This window comes from Dipodomys merriami, unplaced genomic scaffold (assembly GCF_024711535.1).
Source record: "Dipodomys merriami isolate MVZ:Mamm:240054 unplaced genomic scaffold, mDipMer1.0.p SCAF_15, whole genome shotgun sequence".
NCBI lineage: Eukaryota > Metazoa > Chordata > Mammalia > Rodentia > Heteromyidae > Dipodomys > Dipodomys merriami.
This window is the reverse complement of record NW_027202826.1, coordinates 636,564-656,276: the sequence shown is the minus strand read 5'-3', so window position 1 is coordinate 656,276 and position 19,713 is coordinate 636,564. Positions and strand designations below refer to the sequence as shown.

Genomic DNA, 19,713 nt, shown 5'->3' with positions numbered 1-19,713 from the left:
AAGTATGATGATCAGAAAGGCATCCTGGGTACAGGAACGAAAGGAGCTGCACAGATCCACAGAAGCAGAGCAGGCCCCACAGGTCAAGTGCACGAAAGGCCTGGTCGCCGCCCTCTGAGTCACCCACACCTCCGCCCCCGCCCCAGTCTCAGGTGAAGGCCTCTGGGGGCAGCCTCCGTGCCCTAAGCACACACACACTGCTCAGGGGCTAGCTTCACAGCCAGCTCACTGCTCTGGGCCAGGCACTGCTGGGCTGACACCCCTGCCCTGGCCTGTGCCCGAGGAAGGCCCTCAGCCCACACCCCTGCCTTGCCCTGTGCCCGAGGAAGGCCCTCAGCCCACACCCCTGCCCTGGCCTGTGCCCGAGGCAGGCCCTCAGCCCACACCCCTGCCCTGGCCTGTGCCTGAGGAAGGCCCTCAGCCCACACCCCTGCCCTGCCCTGTGCCTGAGGAAGGCCCTCAGCCCACACCCCTGCCCTGCCCTGTGCCCGAGGAAGGCCCTCACCCCACACCCCTGCCCTGTGCCTGAGGAAGGCCCTCAGCCCACACCCCTGCCCTGGCCTGTGCCCGAGGAAGGCCCTCAGCCCACACCCCTGCCCTGCCCTGTGCCCGAGGAAGGCCCTCACCCCACACCCCTGCCCTGGCCTGTGCCCGAGGAAGGCCCTCAGCCCACACCCCTGCCTGGCTGGCGCCGGGGAAGGCCCTCAGCCCACACCCCTGCCTGGCTGGCGCCGGGGAAGGCCCTCAGCCCACACCCCTGCCTGGCTGGCGCCGGGGAAGGCCCTCCTGCGCAGTGCTGTCGTAAGGCAGGGCATCGCTCCACCAGAAGCAGCACAAGGCCAGAGTCGGCCTGGAGTGAGCTCCCTCCCAGGCTGCCCGCTGAGAAACGGTGGCAAACAAACCACTCTGAAGTGAGTGCTTGGAGCCGAACAAGGCACAGAGAGAATCACCAACCACAGCCAGCTGAGCGGCGTGAGAGGTGAATGGAAAACAAGCTCGGATAGCAAGACTGACAACAAAATGCCGGCCACGCCGGAGAGGGGGGATGAGAAACAAACTAGGGAAGAGCAGGGAAAGCCTGAAGCAAGAAACCCAAGACCAACTCCCAGGACTGCACTGGTCTGTGGCCAGACAGGCCACAAACTCATGGCTGAAACTTGAGGCTGGGAGCCACTGCCCAGCCGCCGGCCTGCTCACCTTCTGGCCAGGGGAGGGGCTGGAAGCCGGCGAGAGGGACCAGCTAACAAGAACAGCTGACACTTGTGGCACACCGCGTGACAGACAGAAACCACACCTGAGTCCCTAAGTATCACCACTGACCCCTACGAGACCCCCGCCCTACAGACACCCACAGGCTGTACTTGCCGGCAGCGGGCACGTGTGTGCACACGCGTGACACACATGACACGCGACACACGCGTAGTACACCTGACGTGCACACACGTGTGTGCGTGCGCTTGTGGCACTGGCACACGCGACATGCGGATACGACATGCACACGCAACACGACACACACACGGACACACACACACACACAGGACACGTGCGACCACTAGGTACCTCGGAAGGCTTGCGATCCTCGTGTTTGGAGCAGGAGCTTCTCCTGTGCTGGGATCGAGAATTCTGGGACCAAGTAGTGGACAGGCCTACGGAAACAAAGGTCAAAATGGGCTCCATGGAAGGCTGGGAGGGTCCACACCCCAAGCGCAGCGCTCATCCCCGCCTCTTCCAGCCGCGGCTCGGCACAGGCACGAGCATCCCAGCTCCAGATGACGACAGCGGGCCCGCGCGGCCCTGCGCAGACCCTGAGGCTCCCCAAGCTCCCGCCTACAGACAGGGAGACCGCGCAGGCAGCGGAACTGCTGGGCACACTCCTCACGGACAGATGAACACCTCTTGCCCAGTCCCAGTAAGCTTTCTAACGCTAACATCACCCAAAGGCCTTACCAAAAACAAAAAAGAACCCCTTTCACGTGAGTTTAAAACAATAATTGTGCCAGGCACTGGTGGCTCACACCTGTCATCCTAGCTACTCAGGAGACTGAGATCTGAAGATCAAAGTTCAAAGCCAGGCCGGGCAGGAAAGTCTGTGGGATACTTATCTCCAATGAACCACTCAAAAGTGCTTGGCTGAAGTGGTAGAGCACTGAAGAGCAGAGGGACAGCACCCAGGCCCAGAGTTCAAGCCCCATGACCAACAACAACAACAAAAATAATCATTGCCCCTTCTAGCTTCTCATGAGTGTGCCTTCTCCCCTCCCCAGGATGCCCCGTGCCTCCAACAGACTCTCCCGGTGGGTCCAGCCTCTGGAGTGCCAGGAAGGCTGGCACTGAGGGCCACCCAGCTGGTCTTGGAGGCAGGCCTCTGTCCTGAAAGTTCCCCTCCGGCCCTTCTCTTCTGTGCACCTGTAACCCGTGGTGTCTGTACCCAGCACACCCAGGAAGTCTGTTAGTCCTCCATCCCCCCCTGCCGTCTACGCTGGCCTCCACAGCAGACATCAACCGTTAGCTAGACAAAAACCTGCGCAGTTCTCACACACTGGACCTACCCGTGAGCGCTCCCAGCTCTCCCCTGGACGGTCCAGCTATCGACTGAACTTCCAATTCCCTTCTCTCCACCCACCACGGCTTGCTGCTCCTCAGCAGCCACATAACCACGGGTGCAAGACTACTGCCGAGCTCCCAACCGTCACTGACCTCTACCATCCCAACCCACCATTCTGCCTTCCAGAATTAAGTCCCAAAGGGCCGAGAAACACGCCCCGCTGGGGGTGCACACAGCTTCAGTGCCACACCCACTCTCCAGACCAAGGGCCGCACAGCTTCACTCCAGCCACACTGGACACCCACAGCTGCTGTGTGTCAACCATCCCTCCATAAAGCGACAGAAGCCTACCACCACGGAGACAGGCACTAACCATACAGTCAAAGAAAACTCGGTCTCGCAATGCACCAGTGGTTTATATAAAACCTACGCATGGCCGCAAACCCAGGGAGGAACAGACAGGAGACAGGGCTCAGAGCAGCTGGCCAGCGTCCTGGGTCAGCGGCAGGCTGGGCGCTGTCTTCCTCCCGACTCACACTGCTATTGTAAGAGTGACTGGCATGAGCCACAGAATGTAGGACCGGGTACAGCCAATTAATTGTTCTTCCACAGACAATTCCCAATAAATGCATTTTTCAAGAGCAGACAAAATTTTAACAGTGGCATCGGGGAGAGTCAGGTAGTCTTGCTTTTAGGAGATCCGTCCCTGTGAGCCAAGGGATGGCAATGGCAGGCGCCAGGAGCATCCTGGCGTTCTACCTCAAAGACAGGGGGAGGAGGGCCCGAGGCCTGCTCCTGGAACGCGTTCCCACCACAGAAAGGCCCAGAGCCACTACAGCCGTTTGTCCTCACAACTCCAGCGCCGTCTGTCTAGGTCACCCTCAACCCCCAAACAGAAATCACTGGTACCTAGGAGGCTAAAAAGCAGAAGCCCAAGTTGGAGGCCACCCTGGGCTTTATTATAAAGACCCTGTTTCAAAGAAACACCCAACGTGGTGTGTCCTTATCATAGTCAGAGTGTAACAGTAAAAATAACAATTTTCATATTGTTAATTAGAAATACTCTGGTCTGAGAGACTGATTTACGCTGTGGTAAAGCATCAGGCATCTAATGTGTGTTAAGACTGTACCTGGTTGTGTGCCAAGACTGTATGTAGTGTGTGCAAAGATGACATCTTGACGTAGGCTAGGTCTGTGCCCAGCTGTGTGCTAAGACCACCTCTAGTTCTGCGCTACGGTCAGGTTTGGCTGGCACTGCACTTGTCTCTGTGATGCTGATATGTTAGTACCAATGATAAGAATATACGAGGGAAACTGCTTCCTTTTGCTCTCAGGAGAGATGCTGGCAGTCCTAAACATCGACAATAGTGTCTAACGCATCTTATTGCCACTCGCAAGGTAAGATTACTGCCGAAGTCCAAGCTAGAAGCAGGCTTCTGTGGCTTCCAACACGGGGCATGTGCACTGCTCAGGAGCAATCCCACACTGACAATCTGCTAGTCTCGTTCTGACTATCCCAGCTCCACTGGGCCAGACCCCTTGGGAACTGCAGTTACGCAAGTCCAACACTCCGAACTCCGCCCTCTCGTCCTGTAGTTCAGACATCACCACAGCCCCTTGGAGATATTAGGACCTAGGTCAGGAGAACGCACACACCTCACACCTCACAGCCGTGTGGAAGAAGCCCCCCAACAGAGTGGGCTCTGAACCCACACTCACGCCACCACACACCCCACCTGCCGCAGGGTGCCGTACACGTCACAGAGCGGACACACAGGCCTGCCAGCCGCGGCGCTGCGAGGAAGCGGCCCGCGTCAGCTCTCAGCCACAGAAAGCACTGCTGCTATTAAGACAAAGCGCCTGGGTTGGCCGCTGTCTGAACAGGAGCCGCCCGACACCTGCCCTCGCTCTCCACTCCAGCCCACCTGACCTCCTGGTCCAGCTCACTATTGGGTGCCGAGAACTGGCCCAAGAAGCTCAGCAGATTAAGTAAACTGGGGCCTGCCACCAAGGACACACCACCATCCCTCCATCACAAGTCCCAAGAGCCACAGAAGAGCAATCTGTGGAGGACGGACGTGCTCCCCGAGCCCAAGATGGCACCCTCTGCCACAGCCCTCCCAGCCTTCCCCGGACCGCCACACAAGGCCTGTGCCCCACCCACTTCCACAACCAGCAAAGGACCAGAGCACAACTGGGCTTTAACGCCCCCAGGACAAACCCCTGGCACCCTAGAAATGTTCACAAACCCCGGACCCAGAGTCCTCAGAGAGGCCGGCAACAAGGTATGAGGAAGAAAATGGCCTGGCCCCAAAAACTTGTTTTCAGGAGTCACGCCTTTGAGATGTGACACAGACATTCTCTTCTCCTTCCTTTCCGGCCAGAGTTCTGCGCAGAGATGAGGAGACTGGTTTGTTCTGAAGTTGAGTGTGAAGCTCTTTGCCGGGCTCAAACTCGGCCTCCTGAGTGCTGGTTTTACAGGTGTGAGCTACCACACCAGACTAGAAATGCATTTCTACAGGAAGCACTTGGTCTTGTAGGGCTGTGTGAAGCCTCAACTCCTAGCACCTCGTGTGTGACTGTTCTTGGAGCAGGAACCTCAAAAGGTGGCTCCAGTCAAAACCAGCTGCTGGGGGGAAGGGGCGCAGCCCACTGGGAGGGGCTGCGGGGAGGGTGCAGGCGGAGGGGACACCAGCCGGCCAGCACTCGGGCCTTGGAGCTGCACCTCCTTGAGTCCACCCACGGGTTATCTGGGGTACTCGTTTGACACCCTGGCCTGGCTGAGGCCTGCAGGCTCCACCCTGGGCTGAGGCTGGGAGGGGCTGGGCTGCATACCTGCTGCACATGGCTTCCACGTCCAAATTCACTAAAAATTAAGTGGAATCTTAAAGTTCAGTTTGTTACTTGTACCAGATTAGAACACGCTATTCTAATAAATGCTGCCCAGAAAGAGAAAGGCTCCTGTTTGAGAGAACATTCCAGAAGAATCTCTAGCTCCAGTCTTGCTCGGAGGAAATGAGAGCAAACACAGTGCGCACACTCCCATCAATGATGACAAACGGATGTGTCCATGTACACACATACACAACGTCTGCACACAGGACGCTCAGCCCCTGCTGTGGGCATTCACAAAGCCATCTCAGGATTAATTCTAAACCTAAAGGCACGACTTTTTCTAAGCATTTCTGGAGGACTAAACTGTGCACTTGAACAAGCAGCAAGCATTTACTGAGCCCTTAGCTGATGAGTCAGGAAACTGCCATCCGAGGTGGAGAACACCCGCCCCCCCCAGCCCGCTGTGCCTGTGCCTGTGGCGTCCAACGTCCAATACAGTGAACGCTGGAGGAAACAAGCCCTGACATCAGCCCACTGGTGCGTGCGGTCAGACCCCGTCGGGGCCTGCTCCCTCCCCTGCCTCCCTCCCTCCCTCTACTCTAACAACAGTGCAGGCTCCCTGTTCTCCTCAGGGTTAGGCTGGTCAGCTTCCTGCACACACCTGCCACTGCTCTAACACCTTCCCAAAGTGCCAGCCAGAATTCCTCCCGACCCTTCCATGGTTCCCGCAGCTGTCAGGAGAGACACTTACCACAGACATCGTGCTACTCTACAGCGTTTAATCTGCCGATAACTTAAGAGACTAAAGCAACTGAAATTAAAAACCTTCATCTCTTCGTCAAGTTTCCTCTTCAGTCTGTCGATATGTCCCTAACACATCAAAGGACAGCTGAGAAACTGTCCTCATGGCCTCAATCACAGCTGCTCCTACCTGGCCGAGCTGCAATTCCCCAGGCCCCTCCCCCCACACAAGAGCACAACTGCACGCTCCAGCACTGTGCCAGGCACAAAATCTCCATCCGCTGTATGAGAAGCTCAGGAATCTGAGCGTGTCAGTTCACCATCCCCTTGGCGTCCACCTGTACTATGTGGGTCCACTGGCCCCACGTGATGTCCACCAATACCATATGATGGTCACCAACGCCATGTGGTGGTCACCAACACCGTGATGCCCACCGACACCACGTCACATCCACCAATACCGTGTGGCATCCATCAATACCACATGGCATCGGCGGATGCCACGTGACGTCTGCCAATACCGCATGGCGGCCACTGAACCCAGGTGGGCCTTCATCGACAGTGTGACATCCACCAACACAAGCCAGCTCACTCCAGCTGTGCTGTGAAGACACGAGGTGACCAGACTGCTGAGACACAGACCACACCGGTATCAAGACTATGCAGCACCCACTTCACACACTTGGCGTCACCAGCAGCCCCCCATCTCCCCGTGGACCCGGCCGAGCCTATCAGTCATGACCTGGCTTGAAGCACCTGTGAAGCACAAGTTAGTTCCATGCACAGGGAACGCAGACACCATGGTGACCCTGGGGACTTGTCTGCAGTCCCTGGCAGGGAGCTCTGCACACACACCTGCAGCCTCACACTGACATGCAAAGGGCCTCGGCCTCTGAAAGTACGAATGAAGAAGTCAAGTGTTACGCTGGCCCCAGCCGGGCCGGCTGAGAACAAAGCAGGACTCACTGCCATTGTCGTCGGAGTCCTCACTGCTGCTGGGAAGGCGGCCTCGTTTCATGGTCTCCCAGGGCACAGCAGGCAGCCTGCAAGGCAAGGAGACAAGAACACACACGCGTCATCCAGCTGTGTCGGCCACCAGCGCAGATCCACAGCAGACAACAGCCAAAGGGCCTTAGGTCGCTCTCCAACAGAAAATGGAAGAGGCACGTAACCGGTTCCAATCACTAACAGACCAGATGGAATAAGGGTATTGGAAGTGGGCCTCCTAAAGGCACCCGCTTCTCCCCTCCCTCCCTCCCTCCCAAAACATTGTAGCTACAACCAGTCCAGGAGGACTGCAGAGATGACCCATCAGTAGGAGAGCTTCTTCAGTCAGAACACTTCCTCCGTCAGGCTCCCTCACATCAGACCACCACCCTCTCACAGTCAGACCTCCTCTCAGTCAGACCTCCTCTCAGTCAGACCTCCTCTCACAGTCAGACCTCCTCTCAGTCAGACCTCCTCTCAGTCAGACCTCCTCTCAGTCAGACCTCCTCTCACAGTCAGACCTCCTCTCAGTCAGACCTCCTCTCACAGTCAGACCTCCTCTCACAGTCAGACCTCCTCTCACAGTCAGACCTCCTCTCAGTCAGACCTCCTCTCACAGTCAGACCTCCTCTCAGTCAGACCTCCTCTCACAGTCAGACCTCCTCTCACAGTCAGACCTCCTCTCACAGTCAGACCTCCTCTCAGTCAGACCTCCTCTCACAGTCAGACCTCCTCTCACAGTCAGACCTCCTCTCACAGTCAGACCTCCTCTCACAGTCAGACCTCCCTCTCACAGTCAGACCTCCTCTCACAGTCAGACCTCCTCTCACAGTCAGACCTCCTCTCAGTCAGACCTCCCTCTCACAGTCAGACCTCCCTCTCACAGTCAGACAACCCTCTCACAGTCAGACCACTCTCTCACAGTCAGACCTCCCTCTCACCGTCAGACCACCCACTCACAGTCAGACCACCCTCTGTCAGACCTCCTCTCACAGTCAGACCTCCCTCTGTCAGACCTCCTCTCACAGTCAGACCACCCTCTCACAGTCAGACCACCTTCTCACAGTCAGACCACCTTCTCACAGACCTCCCTCTCACAGTCAGACCTCCTCTCACAGTCAGACCATTTTCTCACAGTCAGACCACCCTCAGTCAGACCTCCCTCTCACAGTCAGACCACCCTCTCTCAGTCAGACCACCCTCTCAGTCAGACCTCCCTCTCAGTCAGACCACCCTCTCACAGTCAGACCTCCTCTCACAGTCAGACCACCCTCTCAGTCAGACCACCCTCTCACAGTCAGACCACTCTCACAGTCAGACTACCCTCTCACAGTCAGACCACCCTCTGTCAGACCTCCCTCTCACAGTCAGACCACCCTCTCACAGTCAGACCACCTTCTCACAGTCAGACCTCCTCTCAGTCAGACCACCCTCTCACAGTCAGACCTCCTCTCACAGTCAGACCTCCTCTCACAGTCAGACCTCCTCTCACAGTCAGACCTCCTCTCAGTCAGACCTCCTCTCACAGTCAGACCATTTTCTCAGTCAGACCTCCCTCTCACAGTCAGACCATTTTCTCAGTCAGACCACCCTCTCACAGTCAGACCACCCTCTGTCAGACCACCCTCTCACAGTCAGACCACCCTGTCAGACCACCCTCTCACAGTCAGACCTCCTCTCACAGTCAGACCACCCTCTGTCAGACCACCCTCTCACAGTCAGACCTCCTCTCACCATCAGACCACCCTCTCACAGTCAGACCTCCCTCTCACAGTCAGACCATTTTCTCACAGTCAGACCACCCTCTCTCAGTCAGACCACCCTCTCAGTCAGACCTCCCTCTCACAGTCAGACCTCCCTCTCACAGTCAGACCTCCTCTCACAGTCAGACCATTTTCTCACAGTCAGACCATCCTCTCACAGCCAAGTCCCCTCAGACTCCCTCACAGCCAGACCCGAATGTCCTGTGTGCTGGTGAGGGGCAGGGCTTGTGCCAGACACTGCCTGACACCCGGGAGTTGGGTCATGGAAATGACCCCATCTGCTGACCCTCAGTGTCTGCACAGGAAGGAACCCTGAACCAGACCCCTCTCTTATTCTAGGAGTGAGGGCCAACCGGTTAGTCAGCAATTCTCCAAGGTCTCAGTGTGTGCTAAGAAGTTCTACTTCCATGCCCAATGCCCCCACTCATCTCAGGACAGGGACAACTGACCACACAGAAGGCCAGTCTTACAAGAGCTGGGCTTTGACCCCTCTGCACAAAGGAAGTGGCAGCTGGGGTGGGCAGACTAGAGGGGCGTGAGTCATACCGGTCCTGGGTGTTTTCTGCAGGGTCTGCACCTCAATGCCAGATCAATACACCCCAAAGGAAGGAGTACTGTCCTGTCTAAAAGGTACAAAGCCCCTCACCCACCCACCCACCCACCAAAAGTCCTGGCAGGGAATTGCACCACGTAATGTGGGCACCTCCAGTGAGGGGCTCATGTGTAGATGCTTCCAGTGAGGGTCACACCAAGTGACGCAGAGGCCTCCGGTGGGGGCCACAACATAGATGACGCAGACGTTTCTGGTAAGGGTCACAACACATGGTGCAGGTGCTTCTGGTCGAGGTCAGAACACGTGCGCAAGTGCTTCTGATGAGGAGCGGAGAACCACTGTGCTAGCACAAGACCCAGAGTTGGGCGGATATGCGTCCATGAAGCCGGCGGTCCTGGGTTACATCACAGAACTGAGACCCAGTACCCAGGAGCTCTAGGCCTCCCAGGCCGACCTGAACGAGGCATCAACTGCCTTTGTAAGGAAGATGCCATCTGTGACTGAACTTCATCTCATCCACAGATATCCTTTCCAGAGTCAGTCTCTAGATAACAAACCCCCTTCTGTATACAATAGTACACAAGCTTCCCAGCCCACAGCCTCTCAGGATTTCCACTTCCCAGTGCACAGCCTCTCAGGATTTCCACTTCCCAGTGCACAGCCTTTCAGGATTTCCACTTCTCCCAGTGCACAGCCTTTCAGGATTTCCACTTCTCCCAGTGCACAGTCTTTCAGGATTTCCACTTCTCCCAGTGCACAGCCTTTCAGGATTTCCACTTCCCAGTGCACAGTCTTTCAGGATTTCCACTTCCCAGTGCACAGTCTTTCAGGATTTCCACTTCCCAGTGCACAGCCTTTCAGGATTTCCATTTCCCAGTGCACAGCCTTTCAGGATTTCCACTTCTCCCAGCCCACAGTCTTTCAGGATTTCCACTTCTCCCAGTGCACAGCCTTTCAGGATTTCCACTTCTCCCAGTGCACAGCCTTTCAGGATTTCCACTTCTCCCAGTGCACAGCCTTTCAGGATTTCCACTTCTCCCAGTCCACAGCCTTTCAGGATTTCCATTTCCCAGTCCACAGCCTCTCAGGATTTCCACTTCCCCCAGTCCACAGCCTTTCAGGATTTCCATTTCCCAGTGCACAGCCTTTCAGGATTTCCACTTCTCCCAGTGCACAGCCTTTCAGGATTTCCACTTCTCCCAGCGCACAGTCTTTCAGGATTTCCACTTCTCCCAGTCCACAGTCTTTCAGGATTTCCACTTCTCCCAGTCCACAGTCTCTCAGGATTTCCACTTCCCAGTGCACAGCCTTTCAGGATTTCCACTTCGGTCCATAGTCTTTCAGGATTTCCACTTCCCAGTGCACAGCCTTTCAGGATTTCCACTTCTCCCAGTCCACAGCCTCTCAGGATTTCCACTTCCCAGTGCACAGCCTTTCAGGATTTCCACTTCTCCCAGTCCACAGCCTCTCAGGATTTCCACTTCTCCCAGTGCACAGTCTTTCAGGATTTCCACTTCTCAGTCCACAGCCTCTCAGGATTTCCACTTCCCAGCCCACAGTCTTCAGGATTTCCATTTCTCAGTCCACAGTCTTTCAGGATTTCCACTTCGGTCCACAGTCTTTCAGGATTTCCATTCTCTAGTCCACAGCCTTTCAGGATTTCTACTTCATTCACGTGTCTGTGCACACCCATCACCAGTACTACCAAAGAAGCTCTTCTTCTGCAAGGCCTCTGGAAATTTTCCAGAAGCACAGTAAACAACGTCTAACTGCTAATCCTCCCAAATACTTAGGCCAAGGATCCACATGTGCACCATTTTATATGTTCTTTTGAGAAACTCAACAATAAAAATGTTGGTAAGGTTTTAGAAGGATTTACCAAGAGATAAGTGAACCTTCACAGAGGTCCTTCCCCTGCTCCCCGAGTATGAGCAGGATGCAACGCCACAATCCACCACCCCAACATCAACCACCTGACCCTTGCTGCAAAACCTACCTGGAAGCCCCCACAACTTGAAGCAAATGCCTTCCCTGTCCTGAGTGTGCCTAGATCACCAACCCCTGTGCCTCTCCAGCTCAGAAGTCACCCCAGCTCCCTAGGTGCCAAGAGGAACACCGCACAGTGCACAAGGGCCTGGCACCCCAACACTACTTGTATGAAAGCTCTAAACAAGCAGAAAATACTACCTCAAAAGTAAATATGCCCCAGCAGAGCAAAATCTAGCCAAGCTCACCACCTCACAAGCAGTGACAGCCACATGAGAACCACACTCACCTCACAAGCAGTGACAGCCACGTGAGAACCACGCTCACCTCACAGGCAGCGACAGCCACGTGAGAACCACACTCACCTCACAAGCAGTGACAGCCACGTGAGAACCACACTCACCTCACAAGCAGTGACAGCCACGTGAGAACCACGCTCACCTCACAGGCAGCTGTGACAGCCACATGAGAACCACGGTCACCTCACAAGCAGTGACAGCCACGTGAGAACCACACTCACCTCACAAGCAGTGACAGCCACGTGAGAACCACACTCACCTCACAAGCAGTGACAGCCACGTGAGAACCACGCTCACCTCACAAGCAGTGACAGCCACGTGAGAACCACACTCACCTCACAGGCAGTGTGACAGCCACGTGAGAACCACGCTCACCTCACAGGCAGGTGTGACAGCCACGTGAGAACCACGCTCACCTCACAAGCAGTGACAGCCACGTGAGAACCACGCTCACCTCACAAGCAGTGACAGCCACGTGAGAGGCACACTCACCTCACAAGCAGTGACAGCCACGTGAGAACCACGCTCACCTCACAAGCAGTGACAGCCACGTGAGAACCACGCTCACCTCACAAGCAGTGACAGCCACGTGAGAACCACGCTCACCTCACAAGCAGTGACAGCCACATGAGAACCACGCTCACCTCACAGGCAGCTGTGACAGCCACATGAGAACCACGCTCACCTCACAGGCAGCTGTGACAGCCCCGTGAGAACCACACTCACCTCACAAGCAGTGACAGCCACGTGAGAACCACACTCACCTCACAAGCAGTGACAGCCACATGAGAACCACGCTCACCTCACAGGCAGCTGTGACAGCCACGTGAGAGGCACGCTCACCTCACAAGCAGTGACAGCCACGTGAGAACCACGCTCACCTCACAGGCAGGTGTGACAGCCACATGAGAACCACGCTCACCTCACAGGCAGCTATGACAGCCCCGTGAGAACCATGCTCACCTCACAAGCAAGTGTGACAGCCACGTGAGAACCACGCTCACCTCACAAGCAAGTGTGACAGCCATGTAAGAACCACGCTCATCTCACAAGCGTGACAGCCACGTGAGAACCACGCTCACCTCACAGGCAGTGACAGCCACGTGAGAACCACACTCACCTCACAGGCAGTGACAGCCACGTGAGAACCACTCACCTCACAGGCAGTGACAGCCACGTGAGAACCACACTCACCTCACAGGCAGTGACAGCCACGTGAGAACCACGCTCACCTCACAGGCAGTGACAGCCACGTGAGAACCACGCTCACCTCACAGGCAGCTGTGACAGCCCCGTGAGAACCACGCTCACCTCACAAGCAGTGACAGCCACGTGAGAACCACGCTCACCTCACAAGCAAGTGTGACAGCCACGTGAGAGGCACGCTCACCTCACAGGCAGTGTGACAGCCCCGTGACAGCCACGTGAGGGCCCGCTCACTGCTCCTGAGCAGCTGTAACAGGCACGTGAGTAACAGGACACTGAACAGGTGAGGTGCCCGTACCACGGCTGCCTCACCAGAGCCAGAGCCAGAGCCTGTGGTGTGCCCTCTCACTACTCTCCCTCCCGGACTCCTTCATGCCAATCTTCACTTTCTAACCACTTCACTGAAATTGTTAAGTTGGTGCTCCATTCTGCTCTGGAGTCTCTGAACTAGGTTTTATCTTACACATTGCCTGTGACATCACAGGCACATGGTTGAGGACGCACACGCATGCACACGTGTCAAACCAGGAACATTTGAGAGAGAGCTAGACAGACCATGGGAAAAGGAAGGTTGGGAAATATGCTAGCCTACTGTGTCATCTAAGCCAATCCAAGCATCTGCAGGGTAATTTTCAGATTTTTAAATGTTAAACCAGATGTTTTTAGACAGGACATACAAGGTTTCTGTAGACATCAGACTCAAAACAGTGAATGACAATTATATACAACATGTGCTGATCAAAATGCACCTGATCTGAATAACTCTGTTCCTTGATTACAGCCGGTTATCAGAAACTATCAGTTACTACTAACAATGCCCAGTCACCAGAAATTTATAAAGTTACTGCCTCAGACAGAGCCAAACGTCCAACATTGTCTACTAAAAGACCTAGATAGCACATTTACTAAAAACTGCAACCACGCTCACCTGAGTTACCAATGAAAACAAGCATTCCATCACAATCAAACAAGTCGTTGTTATCATGGTCTGAAAACTACTAGCAAGGCCTGCAAAGTACTTGCTGTGGCTAGTGCTGAAAGGCATCAGACCACAGGACTGTGTCCACAGGACTCTCCCCAAAGAAACATGTAAGACCCTACTTGAAGAACTAGAGATTTCAGAGATCAAGCACAACACACTTCCTGATTTCAAAGACAAGCACACTCAATTCTGCACAGGGTCAGCAATCTGGAGGAAATGGGCAAAATGAACAGCAAAACCCAAGACCAGCTGACAGCTTCCAGAACTAACCATTGAGGGTTGTCTAGAGGGCAGGCCACGGTGCCCTTCCAGTGGGCACTGAAGAGCATCCATGGAGCCGGCCGGGCCTGGCACGCGGGAGTGAGGACAGTGAGCCCAGCAGAGCTGGCGGTGGGCTCCAGCCTTCTACGCAACCACAGCAGCTCCACTTTTGTTAGCAGGCACCAGCCCTCCACTCACCTCCCCCAGGGGACAGTCAGCCCTCAAGGGCACACCCGTACACAGACAGGGCCCAGGCGGACACTGCACAAGTGCAACCAAGACCTACGACCCTCACGCAATGACACACGCGTTACCTGCCCAATTCTAGAACAACTAGGACTAAAAAATCTCAAACTAGCCAACTACCAACATATTTACCAAACTTCTACCTTCAAGGTGTTTCTTCAGGTCCCTGCAAGAAAGAGTTATCAGCCACCAACAGAAAACATGCAGGTGACCAGGTGTTTCATTATAAATCAGGGTCAAAAGCTTGGTTTGGAACAGCCCTTGGTAAAGAATGGTTTTTCACATATCTTCAAAAATCAGGAGAGAATAAAGACTGTCCATGACGTGCGAAAAGCACATCAAGCTCACATTTCATGACACACAAAAAGCACACAAAAATTCACATTTCAGTGTTCATCAAGTTTCACTGGCCCACAGGCCCATTAATTATCTTTTCTCATGAACACAACTGTCTCACCTGCAGAGTGTGCTGTGATAAAACTAAGTCTTCTCAGGAAAGGTCTTCCAGACTCCTGTGCCTCAGCAGATGACAGTGCTGTCTGTGAACCCTAAGGAATACCTACAGCACACACTCACACAGAGAGTTAGGGAAACCCCATCTCAACAAGAGAAACCCGCAAAGAAAGGCTGCGTAGGGCAGACTGTCACCCAACCACATGGGAGACATAGGTAGGAAGATCACTGTCCAAGCCCAGGTCTAGGCAAAGGATGCAGACCTTCTCTGAAAAATAACCAAAGCAAAATAGGTTGAGATCATAGCTCAAGTGGTAGTGTACCTTCCCAGCAAGACCAAGGTCCTGAGTTCAAACCTCACCAGAAAAAGTCTGTGGAGAATAATTATTGTCCAATCTTAGTGCTTTCAACAGAGCAACCTACTTTTAATTTCTTCAACAAATAAACTAGAGAGAACCTGACATTTTAATAAACTCGTAGGGCTGGTGGCCGTGCTCAGTGCAGTATGCAGGCTTCGCTCTACCTTCTCTCCCGGCACCAAATTGCCCTCAACCATCTCACGCCCAACTCTGGTTCTCACTTAACAAGTCAAAAGTTTGCTCTGAGCTGGGCACAAGTGGCCTGCACCTGTAATCCTAGAACTCAGGAAGCTGAGAGCTGAGGATCATGGTTCAAAGCCAGCTTGGGCAGGAAAGTCCATGAGACTCATCTCCAATAAACCGGCAAACAGCACCAGCCTTGATGAAACTCAGGGACAGAGCCTGGGCCCTGAGATAAGCCCCAGGACAAGGCGGGCGCCCCCTCCCCCTTCTCTCCAACATGCCACAGACTGGTCTCCATCCACGACAATACTAAGAATCCACCTTTGGACATTTGTTGTATATCAGACACCACGTATCTGGTCTTGAGTAAGGACCTGTGCTTTGAGGAAGGCCACTCAAGCCAGGGCTGGAGGAGACTGCCCACATGTCCAGGCCAGCACCAGCGGCTCTTCCCCTCAACATCATGAGCACCACTGCGCTCACCAAGACAGACCAACTGCTAAAAAAGACATTAAAAACCAGAAACCACAACACACAGCCTCCTGACGCACGAAGTGTTTGTGTGAAAAGTATACCAGAGAAATGACAAAAGACTTGCAATGAAATCTCAACACAGATATATTCTAAGGATAAAAATACCCCATTACCCAAACTTACACTTCTTTTTACTGGTTATCAAACTCAGGGCCTTCCAATGATACATAGCACACTACACAGTAACACACAACCAGCCCTAAATTTTACATACAGGATCAGAGTGTGAAAAAAGACTAAAAGTGGGTAAAAAGGGAACACTGAACCTTTAAAGAAAATCTACTTTCTTAGGAATTAAAACATTTTCAATGTTGCCACCAGACTCCTAGTGCCTTTTAAGAAAAAAAGTAATTCTAAGCAAACTCATTATGTTAAAATGTAAAAAAAAAGGTGTGAGGAGTCCGACTATTCACTCATGGTACAGTGCCAGTTTTCTAAGGTAGTTAGTGAGAGGGGAAAGCGATGAAAAACTGAGACAGCTCTCCCTGGCTTACCAAGCCAGGCCCGCGCCGCCAGAAGTGTTTCCTAAAGTCCACCTTCCTCAAGAAGACACTCGTATAACCTCCTGGAAAACTGGGCTTACTTGGCATGCAGACCACAGAGCACCAACTGTAATGGGAAGAGGGAGGAGGGGGAAGAAAGGGGGAGAGGGCAAGGAGGAGAGAAGAGAGGGGAAGGGAGAGGGGAGGGGAGAGGGCAAGCAGCACTTGGACCCCAGACTGGAATGGGGGACCCCGGCAGGCAACCCACCTCCCGAGGGAGGCAGGAGGCAAAAAACCCTCTCAGGTGTTTTCTAAAGGGAAAGCACAACCAATGTCCCAGTTTTTTAATCATGTCAGCACAGTTGGGGTTCTGAGGGTCTGGCCGTCAGCACTGTTGGTGTTCTGAGGGATTTCAGCACTGTTGGTGTTCTGAGGATCATCAGCACTGTTGGGGTTCTGAGGGTCTGATCAGTCAGCACTGTTGGGGCTCTGAGGGTCTGGGTCAGCACTGTTGGGGTTCTGAGGGTCTGGGTCAGCACTGTTGGGGTTCTGAGGGTCTGATCAGTCAGCACTGTTGGGGTTCTGAGGATCATCAGCACTGTTGGGGTTCTGAGGGATTTCAGCACTGTTGGGGTTCTGAGGGTCATCAGCACTGTTGGGGTTCTGAGGGTCTGATCAGTCAGCACTGCTGGGGTTCTGAGGGTCTGGGTCAGCACTGTTGGGGTTCTAAGGGTCTGGGTCAGCACTGTTGGGGCTCTGAGGGTCTGATCAGTCAGCACTGTTGGGGTTCTGAGGGTCTGATCAGTCAGCACTGTTGGGGCTCTGAGGGTCTGGGTCAGCACTGTTGGGGTTCTGAGGGTCTGGGTCAGCACTGTTGGGGTTCTGAGGGTCTGGGTCAGCACTGTTGGGGTTCTGAGGGTCTGGGTCAGCACTGTTGGGGTTCTGAGGGTCTGGGTCAGCACTGTTGGGGTTCTGAGGATCATCAGCACTGTTGGGGTTCTAAGGGTCTGGGTCAGCACTGTTGGGGCTCTGAGGGTCTGATCAGTCAGCACTGTTGGGGTGGGGTTCTGAGGGTCTGACCCATCAGCACTGTTGGGGTTCTGAGGGTCTGGGTCAGCACTGTTGGGGTTCTGAGGGTCTGGGTCAGCACTGTTGGGGTTCTGAGGGTCTGATCAGTCAGCACTGTTGGGGCTCTGAGGGTCTGATCAGTCAGCACTGTTGGGGTTCTGAGGGTCTGGGTCAGCACTGTTGGGGTTCTGAGGGTCTGGGTCAGCACTGTTGGGGTTCTGAGGGTCTGACCCATCAGCACTGTTGGGGTTCTGAGGGTCTGGGTCAGCACTGTTGGGGTTCTAAGGGTCTGATCAGTCAGCACTGTTGGGGTTCTGAGGGTCTGACCCATCAGCACTGTTGGGGTTCTGAGGGTCTGGGTCAGCACTGTTGGGGTTCTGAGGGTCTGGGTCAGCACTGTTGGGGTTCTGAGGGTCTGGGTCAGCACTGTTGGGGTTCTGAGGGTCTGATCAGTCAGCACTGTTGGGGCTCTGAGGGTCTGATCAGTCAGCACTGTTGGGGTTCTGAGGGTCTGGGTCAGCACTGTTGGGGTTCTGAGGGTCTGGATCAGCACTGTTGGGGTTCTAAGGGTCTGATCAGTCAGCACTGTTGGGGTTCTGAGGGTCTGGGTCAGCACTGTTGGGGTTCTGAGGGTCTGGATCAGCACTGTTGGGGTTCTAAGGGTCTGATCAGTCAGCACTGTTGGGGTTCTGAGGGTCTGATCCATCAGCACTGTTGGGGTCCTAAGGGTCTGATCGGTCAGCACTGTTGGGGTTCTGAGGGTCTGGCCATCAGCACTGTTGGGGTTCTAAGGGTCTGATCGGTCAGCACTGTTGGGGTTCTGAGGGTCTGACTGGTCTGCAGCCCCGTGACTGTGTGTTGAAGATGCCCTCATCACCAGAGCCCCGGGGCCAGGCCTCTCAAGGGCTTCTGCGAGGTGAGCCCGCAGTTCACTCACACCTGCTCACACATGGGACCATGTGTCACTTCCGCCACACTGCTATCACTTTTTAATCCGGGGCTCATGAGTCCCCAGCATCACGCCCTGAGTCTGCAGGGTTGGGCTGGGCCACAGTGGCCTCGGCTCCCCAGAATTCACTTCACAGGGCCCTCACAGCCGGGCCAGGATGTGCACATGCATGTGTGTCCATGCGTACATACAGCTGCATGTGTGAAGGTGTCTATGTGCACATGCATGTGTGTCTGTGCGCACATACAGCTGCATGTGTGAAGGTGTCTATGTGCACATGTGTGTCCACACGCACATACAGCTGCGTGTCTATGTGCACATGCATGTGTGTCCACACGCACATACAGCTGCATGTGTGAAGGTGTCTATGTGCACAGGCGTGTGTCCATGCGCACATACAGCTGCATGTGTGAAGGTGTCTATGTGCACATGCGTGTGTCTGCGCGCACATACAGCTGCATGTGTGTCTATGTGCACATGCGTGTGTCCACTTGCACATACAGCTGCATGTGTGTCTATGTGCACATGCGTGTCCACATGCACATACAGCTGCATGTGTGTCTATGTGCACATGCGTGTGTCCACGTGCACATACAGCTGCGTGTGTGAAGGTGTCTATGTGCACATGCGTGTCCACGTGCACATACAGCTGCATGTGTGTCTATGTGCACATGCGTGTCCACATGCACATACAGCTGCATGTGTGAAGGTGTCTATGTGCACATGCGTGTCCACGTGTACATACATGTGTGAAACTGTCTATGTGCACGTGTGGACACACACCTGCATGTGTGAAGGTGTGCAGGTGTACTCACACACACGTATAGAGGCACACACACGCACACACACCCCTGTCCACAGGGCTAAGGCCAATCCTTCCCGGACCCTGAGGACGCCGCCCCTTCGGCCACAACAGCCCCCAGCAGCCCAAGGTCACTTTCAGGAGGGGCCAGGCGCCCCAGGGCTGCACTGGGCCGGGGAGGGGGGCCGGAAGGGGACGAGGGGGGGGGAAACAGGGGGGAGGGGAACGGGGGGAGCGGGACGGGGGGGGGATGGGGGAAACGGGTGGGAAACGGGTGGGGAGGGGGACGGGGGGGAGCGGGACGGGGAGGGGGACGGGGGGGGGGAAACGGGGGTGGGGAGGGGGACGGGGGGAGTGGGACGGGAAGGGGGAACAGGGGTGGGGAGGGGGACGGGGGGACGGGAAGGGGGAACAGGGGTGGGGAGGGGGACGGGGGGGACGGGGGGGACGGGAAGGGGGAACAGGGGTGGGGAGGGGGG

General features: G+C 54.9%; 2 protein-coding genes across 5 annotated transcripts in view; both read right to left on the bottom strand.

The window, feature by feature from the left end:
* The window catches only part of Jade1 (jade family PHD finger 1), a 62,140-nt gene that overhangs the window by 23,186 nt on the left and 19,241 nt on the right, over nucleotides 1-19,713 (bottom strand). For 2 of the 4 annotated variants that reach the window (XM_070022083.1, XM_070022080.1), the window contains exons 2-3: nucleotides 7,088-7,164; nucleotides 1,561-1,646 (exon numbers count right to left, since the gene is read on the bottom strand). In XM_070022083.1, coding sequence (XP_069878184.1) covers nucleotides 1,561-1,646; nucleotides 7,088-7,139 — 138 coding nt within the window. In that variant the 5' untranslated portion in view covers nucleotides 7,140-7,164. Of the gene's footprint in view, nucleotides 1-1,560; nucleotides 1,647-7,087; nucleotides 7,165-7,403; nucleotides 7,415-16,427; nucleotides 17,117-19,713 lie in introns of those variants that run through there. The other 2 variants (XM_070022082.1, XM_070022084.1) reach the window with 2 other exon arrangements.
* On the bottom strand, nucleotides 16,769-18,189 carry LOC138827043 (uncharacterized). The gene is made up of 2 exons (XM_070022567.1): nucleotides 17,715-18,189; nucleotides 16,769-17,583 (listed from the first exon to the last, which is right to left on the bottom strand). The coding sequence occupies exons 1-2, from the start codon at nucleotides 18,187-18,189 to the stop codon at nucleotides 16,769-16,771; spliced, it is 1,290 nt and encodes a 429-aa protein (XP_069878668.1).